General features: G+C 34.4%; 2 protein-coding genes across 2 annotated transcripts; one reads left to right on the top strand and one right to left on the bottom strand.

Moving 5' to 3' along the window:
• The first annotated feature begins 4754 nt into the window (after window positions 1–4754).
• Window positions 4755–7506, top strand: LOC107601130 (hemagglutinin/amebocyte aggregation factor-like). Its single transcript, XM_016293175.1, has 5 exons — window positions 4755–4865; window positions 4948–5026; window positions 6038–6226; window positions 6298–6450; window positions 7303–7506. Exons 1-5 carry the CDS (start codon window positions 4811–4813, stop codon window positions 7346–7348), a joined length of 522 nt encoding a protein of 173 aa, XP_016148661.1. The 5' UTR covers window positions 4755–4810; the 3' UTR covers window positions 7349–7506.
• A 2155-nt stretch (window positions 7507–9661) lies between these two features.
• On the bottom strand, window positions 9662–11414 carry LOC107601123 (hemagglutinin/amebocyte aggregation factor-like). The gene is made up of 5 exons (XM_016293161.1): window positions 11314–11414; window positions 11112–11184; window positions 10083–10271; window positions 9843–9992; window positions 9662–9734 (listed from the first exon to the last, which is right to left on the bottom strand). The coding sequence occupies exons 1-5, from the start codon at window positions 11366–11368 to the stop codon at window positions 9689–9691; spliced, it is 513 nt and encodes a 170-aa protein (XP_016148647.1). The 5' UTR covers window positions 11369–11414; the 3' UTR covers window positions 9662–9688.
• Window positions 11415–11759: the final 345 nt, after the last annotated feature.

The raw sequence follows: 11759 nt of genomic DNA, 5'->3' as shown, positions 1-11759 counted from the left end.
AACTTGAGATATATTGTGAGTTTTTGTCTCACAATTCTGACTTTTTTCTGGCAATTGTGAGTTTTGTATCGTATTACGCGCATTTAGCGATGTCAGTAGACATTTTATTTACGTTACAAGTGAGTTATTTCATTTATTAATTCAATAGTTTACACATAATACGCCAGGGTTAGCCTTTAAGACCACACCTCTTTTTTGTTAAGAAATAAATCCATCTCAATCGTCTCATGATTTATTACGCGTGTAATTATTTGGCTAAGCAAATTGGGTTATTTTATTATTTAAAAAATATACAATAAAGTCAAATAATATATTTATCTTATCTCAGCCTTAGCCTTTGAGTAAATTTACATAACTCGTCTTTCATAAAGTTAAAGTTTAACTTTCAAAATCGAGCACCCAACGCAAAACTAACCAGCCTGGTATCATTGTTTATACGTAGGTATTAGTACGCAATGTTTATAAGCACAAAACGTAAATTTTTTTACGTTTTTATTGATGGTGAAACATACTAATTGGACATGTTTCAACGTTTAAAACGTAAAAAATTGCTACATATTTTTAGCTAAAAAACGTAAAATCTTTTAATTTCATTATACTGTATCGATAAGCGATTTAGATTTTTAGACCCCTTAACCTACCACCAAACCTAAACCTACCCATTTCATAGCAAATATTAAAAGATATAAAACATAATTGACCAATATATGCAAGGAAATTACGATTTCTGTGACAAAGCAATCTCTGACGAAGCAGGCGAGAGTCAATTAGGTTTTGATTTTCCTGCCGTAAAACCTGTCGTAAAGCTTCTTGAAGCAGCAATTTTTGAATTTGTAACGAGCGCGTCAGCATGGGTATTACTGCTTACAGTCGCTGCCAGTGTTGCCAACTTAAGCCCGCTTTAGACTACATGATTTTTTTTGTTGGTTACGACAGTCACTCTGTCAGATTATGCAATTTTTACGCCTAAAATCTTGTCATGTCGTGAACAAGAAACATGTCAGACTACACGTTGCTACATGACCATTCATCGCTTGCCATCATTAATGATGTGCGTGCTGTCATCAATATGGCGGAACTAGACAGAAGGTGCCGTGATCGTAAACAAACCATTTCTAACAAACAGTGTGTTTTGCCCTCTCTTGTTGTCAGAAAAGCCCCAAAAAAGAAAGAAAACCTTACAGTGGACACAAATCTGAATTCCATGAAGAGGACAGTATGGACTGTCAAAGAGAACTGAAGTAAAGTAGAGTTTATTTAACCTTTTTTTACTCTGTCGCGGTCGTCCCTCGAGGAAACATCATAAATGCAGGAGTATTATTGCCATAGCTCCAAGTACATTTCCTCTACTGTAAAATTCCAACCCAGCAGGACCGATACCTATTGTCTCTCTTTCGTTTTGGCTTGTTTGAAAGCATGTATGACAGCACTTCTGTGCTCCTTTTGGCAGATGTGACGGAGGAAAAAATATTAAACATGATAGTCTTTCTGTGGTGACGTCGTGAAGCGTCACAGATGTGGCATCGGTTGTCGTCCACTATGCGCCACACTACACGAGATGAAACGATTAAATCTTGCGTTCCGGCGCCCATTGTCATTTACCAATCCCCACGACAACCAGATCGTGCCAAAATCTGGCTAAAATCGTGTAGTCTGAACAAGGCTTTCGCGAATTTGTCGCTAGATTTCATGACTTTTCAGACTCCTTTAGCAACTTTTTTCCAAAAAGGTCGCCTAGCGACTTCTTTGAAAAAAATCTATTTAGTTTCTGAGACTCTCCGGTACAAGGTCTTGCTTTCCCAGTGCGAACACACCTCTCTCTGCGTCTGCTCTGTTCAACGAGTGGTTGTGAGGAGCAGCAATTTCAGTTAAAATAGATCTTCTGTTGCTTTTAACTCTAATGTTACATGACGTCAAGGACGTTTTTGTTGCAGATTGCTCTAAGCACAGCTTGCCTCTTGTGCATGTAGGCAGCTGCTGTATAGAAAATGGGAATCTACGTCACGCCGCGTTGGATTCCGCCATGTTTTAGGTCACGCTCAGGAGCACACAGTGTAAACACATGCAAATCACCATAGAAAAAGCCAACCGCTTACTATTCATATTTTTGAAAACCATCTTACATACTCTTAGAATAAAACGGACTAATATGTAAATCTCTTTAAATAAAAAATTGCTCTGTGGTTTGTCTGAGAGGCTGCAAACATTCATTATTCAGTCTCCTTCACCACAGTGGTACTGATATAGGCTAACTGCTAAAACACTTTGGTTAGAGTAGCAAATAATTTTTTAAAGGGGAGAATACATAGCTAGACCTCAAACAGTGGATCATTTATCATTGTTATATATCATCATATTGCCCAGTAAAACTGCTCAGTGTAAAGAATTAAGCCTTTATAGAGGTAACAGAACTTACTAGAAGCTGCTTTGAAACGATGTGTATTGTGGATGCTATGCAAATAAATACCTTGAATGAACCAAGTTGAAGATTCTTACTATTAGAGATGCCGAACAAACAACGATGCAAGCGATCAAATAAATGAATGAATGAAACTTAATCCGTCCAAACAAGTGGCTGCTATCAACGAGCTGCCGCAAGATAACGTTTCCATATTTGATTTTCTTCTATTTGTGGTGTTAGGGCTTACAGTTTAATGCAAACCACTGTATATAATAAATCTACAGACATCAGTTATTAAGACACATCTTATTTGAGTTGTTTACCATACCGAGTTTCAGTTTATCTTTCATCCGAGTTCCGTAGTGAATGTAGACATTTTATATTATTTTATGTTTATATGATACACAACTTAAGATCGCATTCGAATGATTAACGCTTACTGTATCAACATAGCGTTAATCAAAAGCAGAGGTATTTAATGCAGACATTGATAAGAGCTATGGCATAGCCCTTATCAATGTCTGCAGGAATTACCTCAGCTTTTTCAGCTTTCTAACACTGAAAAAAGCATGTTTTTCACACCGGTCGTGCAAAGGGCTACGGCAAATGATGTAAAGTGAGCCTTAACCACTCCAACGCGATCTTAAGTAGCATAATATAAACATTAAATAATATCAAACGTCTACATTCTCTATATTATCCAGTCTCCGCTGTGGATCCCGTGACCTAAATTCCCAGAATACATTGCCGCTGTGACGAAACACATTCACATTCTCTGCACAATGGCAGCTAAAAATGACAGCAAAGCCAGGAAAGTTTGCAGTTCAGTCTCCATGTTATTGTTTACATGGTCATCAAGGACAAGGCAGCCACACCATCATTTTCAAAAGTCTCCGTTTTGGACCATTTACACTGAAATGCAAGCCCAGAGTTCTCAAACTAAAACGGGGTCTGCAGCGTTTTCTGGAGAAGTGTAAACAACATGCTTATGCACGTAGCAAAAGTTTTGCACTTTAAAACGAAAATGCACTAGTGTAAACGTAGCCTTAATGGGCCATAGTCACTATTTCATATTCATCCCATTGTCTGATAGCAGAAACAGAAAAATATATAAATGAAAACAGCTTTAATGAGAATTTGGCTGCATTAAAATATAGTATGTCAGCACAGAGAGGCAAACAAATGTAAAAGCAACGACATTGTTAATATGCTAATTAGCGTATGATGCCATCTATCGACGTTTCAAGCGGGCTTTAGCTACTTTCCATTGAAAGAAGTAGGCTACAGTGGTCACTGCTGAGGATGGAGATGAAGATCGCCGAATAAAGGCTTGGATTTGGTTCTGTTCCTTGCAGTCGTATGGATTCTGAAGACTTGGATTACAGCGCACTAATAAAATTCACTCCTTTTGTAATTATGTTGCAGTTTTTGGTGTATTCTATTTTATGGTTCTATTGTCAGTCACAGCATGTCAGAGAAAATGCCTTTTGTGTCCCACGGCAAACAAAGTAAATATTTCATGATAAGTAATGGTTAAACGATTGCAGATATGTTATTAATTTTTAAGGATTTAGCCTTGTTTAGCATTATGTATTCTTTGAAATGAGTTGGCAGCAAAAATCACACAGAACAGAACGAAAAGTTATTTTATATTAAGTAAGTGAGTACTTAATAATGCAATTGAAAACATAATTCCATTGATATGACAACTGAATACAATACAACAAAATGTTAATGACGCGATTTCACTATTCATAAGGATTCATTTGTAAGTCTGTAAAGTTGTTCATACATAAATAATTTACATTTTAGGTGTCATCAATATGTCAGTATTGTATGTTTAAATGGTGTAAATACGTCTGCTGTACTGTATGTTTTAGTGTCTGTAAAAATGTAAATAAATGTACATTTTGTAGAATCACATTTTATGTAAAATACATACGAATTCTCATGAGATCATGTTGAACTAACATAGTAATGTTTAATTTACAGCTCTGCTTATCTATGTTTACTGTTAAAGGTACACATACTGTTTTCCCACAGACAAAAATCCATGATGCCCTGATAAAAATGAACAAAGCTACACAGTGAACAGGTCAGACTGGCTGAACTGTGAGAAAGATTCTCCAAAGGCATCAATAACATAAGTTTAATTTGACCTGGCACAGATAATAAGATATCTCAGGCAGAAATGCCAGAGATGTTTGCGCTTTATATATATATATATTTTTTTTTTTTTATGACAGTAAATGGCTTTGAAATCAGTCCCACCTGTTCAAACATGGCTAGAACCCATTTGTTAATTAACAGACTGACCTTACGTTATGTACAGGTGACCTTAAGTCCTGAAGTCCTTATAAAAGCAGAAGTTTTGTCTCAAGTTGTCTTGTAACATCACTCCACCACACCATGAGGAGAGCAGCTTCATTTCTACTGCTGACGGGTCTCTTGGCCAATGGACAAGGTAGGACACTTTATGAAAAACTGTTTCCTTTTATTAATCAGTAGATAGTGTATGCTTGTTCAATCTGAATCTAATCTGACAGAGTTACGCTGGGAGAACGCCTATGATGAGCCTCTAGATTTTAAGTGCTCCTCAGGACAGTCAATATCCTATATAAAAAGGTGAGTAGAAAGCAGACTGTACTTCGGTAATGGTAGAGATACTGTCAAAATATTACTAATTTAAATATAAAGGGCCAAAAACACATATCGTGTCCAAACAAGTTTACACTGAAATGCACGTTATTGGTCATAAAATACAATACACTTAGCTTGCAACGCTTAAAAAATGTGAAAAAAAAATCAACTGTAAGGATGAAAAGTATCATATTTAGTTTGGAAATTGGCAAAAATTCAATTTCAATTTACTTGAGTAAAGTATGAATTCTAAAAAACAATGCTTTTGTTTTATTAATGAAATACAATACATAAGTACGTATATGGGTCAAAGACAAAAAAGGGTTTAAGCATAAAAACAATAAGTGTAATACTGCTTTAAATTGTTGTTGTTTTTCTGTTTAATTTAACTGCAATTTTGTTTTTGTTTTTCCAAAAAAATATATATATACATCATACATTTTCCCCTGATTTACAGAAGACACCCACTAAAATGCCATTCAGTGTAACAATCTTGTCAGGCATATTTACAACAAAAATCTATTTATGATATATTAAAAGACTAATTACTTTCACCCCAAATACTAATTAGTTGTAATTTTACATTTTTAAAATGTGCCACTATCCTAGGTTTTGCCCATTGGTCAGTAAGGTTTTTTTTACTAATTTAAAACACAATAAAATTTAATATGCTCCCTTATTCTTTTATATATTTTAATATGTACACGTCAGAATAAGCATGTTGTTTGAATTTTTACATAAATATTGTGTTACACTGAAGGACAATTTAACATTATTTAAACCAAATTTTTAAATTTTATTCTCCAAAAACTTATTTGAAACCTTAAAAGTAGACACTTTACTTACATTTAATGTGCTTTCTATGGACATAGTCACTTTTGTAAATTTCTTTTGATGCGGACATCTTAGCGTCTTTGACCCATATATAATCAGAATGTCATGTTATGATAATTCAGCTGTATTATTACACTGTTTCCCTGCTTAACGAAACCAAAGCCAACATCATAATCATCACGAGGACCGAATGTGGGAGTTCGGCTGTAAAGACACGTTTGACTCTGGTTCAGACTGCTTCTTGTCACCTAATGTCAATGATTTTGACCAAAAATTCACCTTTGAGTGTCCGCCACACCACATCATTACAGGAATGAGCAGCTACCACAACAACAAGCACGAGGACAGACGGTGAGCTCTGATTTTGCACTGATTTTGTGCGAGTTCGCCCGAGCCGATGTCATTACTGTGTTTTCACACAGGTGGCAGTTTTACTGCTGTAGAAGTAACGACCACTGTACTGTTGACTGTGAGTGGACTACTTATGTGAACTGCTTTGATGAGTATTTCCATTGGACAGTACCAAACCATAACTACCTGGTGGGTGCTGAAAGTTACCATGAAAACAAGCACGAGTAAGTACAGCTCCCCAAAATAATTCGACATACTCATAAACAGGCTTCATATGTGACCCTGGACCACAAAACCAGTCATAAGGGTCAATTTCTCGAAATTGGTATTTATACATAATCTGAAAGCTGAATAAATAAGCTTTGCTTTTATGTATGGTTTGTTATGGTAGGACAATATTTGGCTGAGATACAACTATTTGAAAATCTGGAATCTGAGGGTGCAAAAAAATCTAAATATTGAGAAAATCATCTTTAAAGTTGTCTAAATGAAGTTCTTAGCAATGGATATTACTAATCAAAAATTAAGTTTTAATATATTTACGGTAGAACATTTACCAAATATTTTCATGGAACATGATCTTTACTTAATATCCTAATGATTTTTGGCATAAAAGAAAAATCTTTAATTTTGACCCATACAATGTATTGTTGGCTATTGCTACAAATATCCCCCAGCGACTCAACACTGCTTTTGTGCTCCAGGCTCACATATTGAGGGATTGTTTTGAGATAGTGATTGGATGATTGCTTATTACAAGGCTGCTTAGGAAATAAAGATACAGACACGGTCAATTATTCAGTAATATTTGAGTGCAGAATGCCACAAATAACCAATCAGAATTAAGTATTACAGTGAGCTGCATAATTAAGATTAATAGTTTCAGCATATTTGTAATATTTAAGAGGGGGAAAAACTTTTCTGTACTTTACTTGATTTATTTGGTTAATTTGAATATTGATAAAGGTTTTCATGAGATAGTGAAAAAGGATGACGCAATATATGATGCTGGAATCATAATGTCACGTGAAACTGCCTTTCAATAGTAATATAATGTCTTTTTACATGTTTTTCAGAGACCGGTGCTGGAAGTACAAGTATTGTACCAAAGTGCAGTGCTGAGACTCTCACAAATTCCCTCAAATGCAAAAACACTCAAATTCAAATCTGAAAAAAGACCAGATGGAAACATGTTGTCATTATTGACCTAAGAATTTAATGCTGATAGGTCTAAGACTGTAAATGTATATGAATGTCTGTAAAGTCATTTTTGCACTTATCAATAAAACTGGGTTTCAGGTGTTCTGAATAAATCCTAACTTTTTCCAATTGATAAAATAATTAGTGTTTGAAGCATATCTTTTTTTCAGTTAGAGACTGTAGATACAAAAACTCTGAGACCACTTTTTAAATTTGACATCTGACATCCGTACAAAAGATTTACATTTTTTCACAAAGGATTTGCAATTGATAATAATGAACATAATGCCATTGATATGACAACTGAATACAATACAACAAAATATTAATGCCATGATTTCACTATTCATAAAGATTCATTTGTAAGTCTGTAAAGTTATTAATACATAAATAATTTACATTTTAGGTGTCATCAATCTGTAAAAACTTAAATAAATGTACGTTTTGTAGAATCACATTTTACGTAAAATACATACGAATTCTCATGAGATCATGTTGTCAATAACATTGCGTCTCAATAACAAGCGTCAGTAACATAAGTTTAATTTTGTTAAATTTATGACGAAAACAAATTAAGTAATAAGTGAAACAAAGTTTACAATATAATAATTATCTGTCAATATAATACATTTTAGCACAAAATGTAAATGTAGAGCACATTTAAAAAATCTAAAGTAGGCTTGCAACAATCTGAACTTAACATTTTCTTAAAATGTTACTAATTTTATGATTATGACATTTTCCATTATTTTGAGTCACTTTGACCCAGAAGTACATTTTAAAGTTTTATGCACTAAATAAAAAGAAAAATTAAATCAATTTTTGAGAGAGTAATTTAAAAGGTTTAAAAATGTTTAAAAAGGCTATAAAAATGTAAAATGTATTTATAATTTTAGCGATATGATCCTCTATAGAGGTGCTTTCCATTTTTGTAGATAATTAACTAAATAAAAATAACAAACTAAAGACATTATTGGGCTATGCAATGAAAACAAAAGTGACATCTCATAGAAAAAACTAACTGTATAAATGATGTAAACGACAAAAAAAATGCATTATGTTTATAATAATAATATTAATAATTGCATTAATTTAAATTACAGGTATTTTAAGACTAGATTTAGATTTTTTTAAATGTACTGTAAGGGTATGCCAATGGTTTTAACTGGTATTTTGTTAAAACATTATGAGCTCAAAATTTTATTACATTCTGAGGACATTTTTACATTATGAAAATTTTATTACATTAATGTTAATACTTATTACGTTACGTGCAGTTTTCACATTATGAGCTGCTACACACACTATAAAAACAATAAGTTAAATTTACTTCATTTTTCTTTTTTAAGTAAACGTCACATATGGAATAAAGAGTCAAGTTAAGTGAAATTAACAAAGAAAATAACTAAGTAACTTTAACTTGGCCAGTTAAAGTTTGTTGAGTAATTTCTACTTAGTTGAAGTTTACTTTGCAATACTCTGTTTTACGTATATTTTACTCAAACAATGCAACACTTAACTAAGCCAAGCTTTTAAAGTGTATGCATACTTAGAAACGTCTATGTAAATAATACAGTAGATATTGTGTAGACAACAAATACTCACTACTTGGTACACAATACACAATAACGCTAACATTCGATGGATCATTTTTGATTATGAATGTGTGCTTTTGAGTAGAAAATGAACTCCAGATGTCACAAAACAGCAAGTTACTAAACCTAACAAGAAAAGCAATGATAAAACAGTGTTCATACAGCTGGAAAAACAGCAGCTTTATTAATTATTCATGCCCCAGTGCATGATGGGAACGTGAGTATCAGAAAGTTGAATAGGTTTTTTTCTAACGCTGATATTAACGTTTTAATTTCTACAAGCTTAAATTGAGTACTAGCATAGAATTTACTCTTTTTTTTTATTCTTGCCTGTACTAACTTTTTCATGTAAATTACTTTTTTTGAAGTAGTATTTATTTCACCACACAATCACTTTTACACTCCCAATGTGCTGGAATGAATTTCAATATTGTGAAAAACTTAGTTTTTTTTTTGGCCAGTGTCTGAATTTGGCAAATTTTTAGAGGTTAATTATGATTTCAGCCTATTGACACACGCACACACACACACACACACAAACACAAGCCTATCCTTTTTTAATTTAACGCAGAGATCAGCTGCAGTGTTTGTTTTCAACTTGCATTTATTTCAGAGGATCATGAGAGAACATTCATCATGAACTGTGAGAGAATATTGAATCTTGGAATCAACATCTGCGTCGGGAACAGACCTTGAACCGAAATCGTCGATCCCTGAAAGAAGTACAACACATTAGTGAACAGCAGAGCTCACAATCTGACATGATCGACTTGAAATGGCTTCGCATATTAGTCATTAGAAATAACATAAATTCTACCCACTCTTCGCGATTTTGATGGTAGCTTTGAGTGCCCACCAGAAAGTTCCGGGAAGGCACAGTCCAGTGGAAGTACTCATCAAAGGAGTTCACGTACGAGGTCCAATGACAGTTTGCAGAAATACAATTACTTCTACAGCAGTTAAACTGCCAGCTGTGTGAAAACATGGTATTGGCATCAGCTCAGAGGAGTTCAAGAGAGTTCAAGTTTAAAGATGAGAATCGGTCAAACATCAGAGCTCACCGTCTGTCCTCATGAGGGTTGCTGTGATAGCTGCTCATTCCTGCAATCACGTGTTGTGCTGGACACTCAAAGAAGATCACTTGGTCGAAGTCATTGACGTAACTTGTCCAGAAACAACTCTCACTCTGGCCGTTGGTGGCTTGACAGCCAAAGTCCCAAACCCGGTCCTCATAGTGATTGTTGTGTTCGCTTTGTTAACATAAGTTGGAATGGAGACATTTGTATTTATTATTATTTTTTTTTTAAAAAGCAAAATTACATTGATATTTACATCTAAATTTGAAATGTTAAGGAGTTTTCTAGCAATATATTATGTTCTTCTATGGCAAAGCTAAAACTGACATTCCCAGCCATCCCAAATCTCCTCATACTGACAGCGGCTCCCAGATGCCCGCAAATTATATACAATATCCTGGAAATCGAGCAAGGTGGGAGGAAAGCCCTAGAGCAGGGTTCCTCAAATCTTGCCCTGGAGGGCCAATGCGCTGCAGAGTTTAGCTCCAGCCCTGATCAAACTCAGCTACCTGTGATTTTCTAATGATCCTGAACACATTGATTAGCATGCTCAGGTGTGTTTGATTAGGGTTAGAGCTAAACTCTGCAGGAAAGTGGATCTCGTGGGCCAGATTTGAGGATCCCTGCCCTAGAGTATTAAACAGCATTTTTGGTGATTCAGTTAGAAGTTTATTGTTTCCACTTGGTATACATGCGTTTTGAATGCTTCTCCTTTGACAGCTTCTGTTCGGAATTTGTCACGCTAAATCATTTTTGTGGTAATTCACATGAAAACTGAGGTAAACGCAGCATGATTCAAGGAAGCCTTGACAGTTTATTATAATTATTTATTTATGATTTAACGCCATGTCAGCAGCAATGGTTATATTCATGGCAAAAACAATTCAATTGCATCACTCAATCAATATCCATTCAATATAATGTTTACAATAATTTAACAATTTTGTCTTTAAAAGTCTGATAGTTTATTATATGTTTATAATCGTTCAATACACATTCATAAGCGGTACTCACCTGGTTATGGAGGATATTGACTGGCCTGCAGGACATTTAAAGTTTAGAACCCCATCATACTTGTTCTGCCAGCCTGTGTAGAGAGAGATATAAAAAGCAAATTCAGCTTGGAATATATTCAAATATTAAATAACACAAAAAGAAATGCTGCAGGTGAGGCAGTTCAAAAGGATCAATAGAAAATGCTACTGAAGTCACTCACCTCGTGCACAGCCCAACAGTCCAGTCAGCAGCAGAAACAGAGCAACTGTCTTCATAGTGTTCAGGGATGCAATTGCGATTTGTGGTGTTTATCTAAGCTGTTGCTGCACAAACACTTTTGACAGTGCTCGTCTTGAGTGCGTTCTTTTAAATGATTTATCACATGACTAAATCCAGCAGTGGCCAATCACGAGTCCGAGTCAACACAGGAAAACGTCACAGGCCAGCGAAATCAAAATATTTATTTTGTGTTATGTGAGTTTTTATCAGTTTATGATTTACTTGAAAACACAATGAAATATAATTGTATATATTTCTTTATTCAAAGACCTTTCTCTGATAGTTAGGGTTAGTTTAGTTTCGTTTTTTTAAGCCAAATGAAACTTGCTGAGTACACCTTTAAATCATAAAATGATATACAGTATATTTGATTCTTTCACAATTAAT

Source organism: Sinocyclocheilus grahami, unplaced genomic scaffold, assembly GCF_001515645.1.
Source record: "Sinocyclocheilus grahami isolate Dianchi unplaced genomic scaffold, SAMN03320097.WGS_v1.1 scaffold14.1, whole genome shotgun sequence".
Lineage (NCBI taxonomy): Eukaryota > Metazoa > Chordata > Actinopteri > Cypriniformes > Cyprinidae > Sinocyclocheilus > Sinocyclocheilus grahami.
Note: the sequence above shows the minus strand (reverse complement) of the source record. Positions and strands in the feature narration are given on the sequence as shown.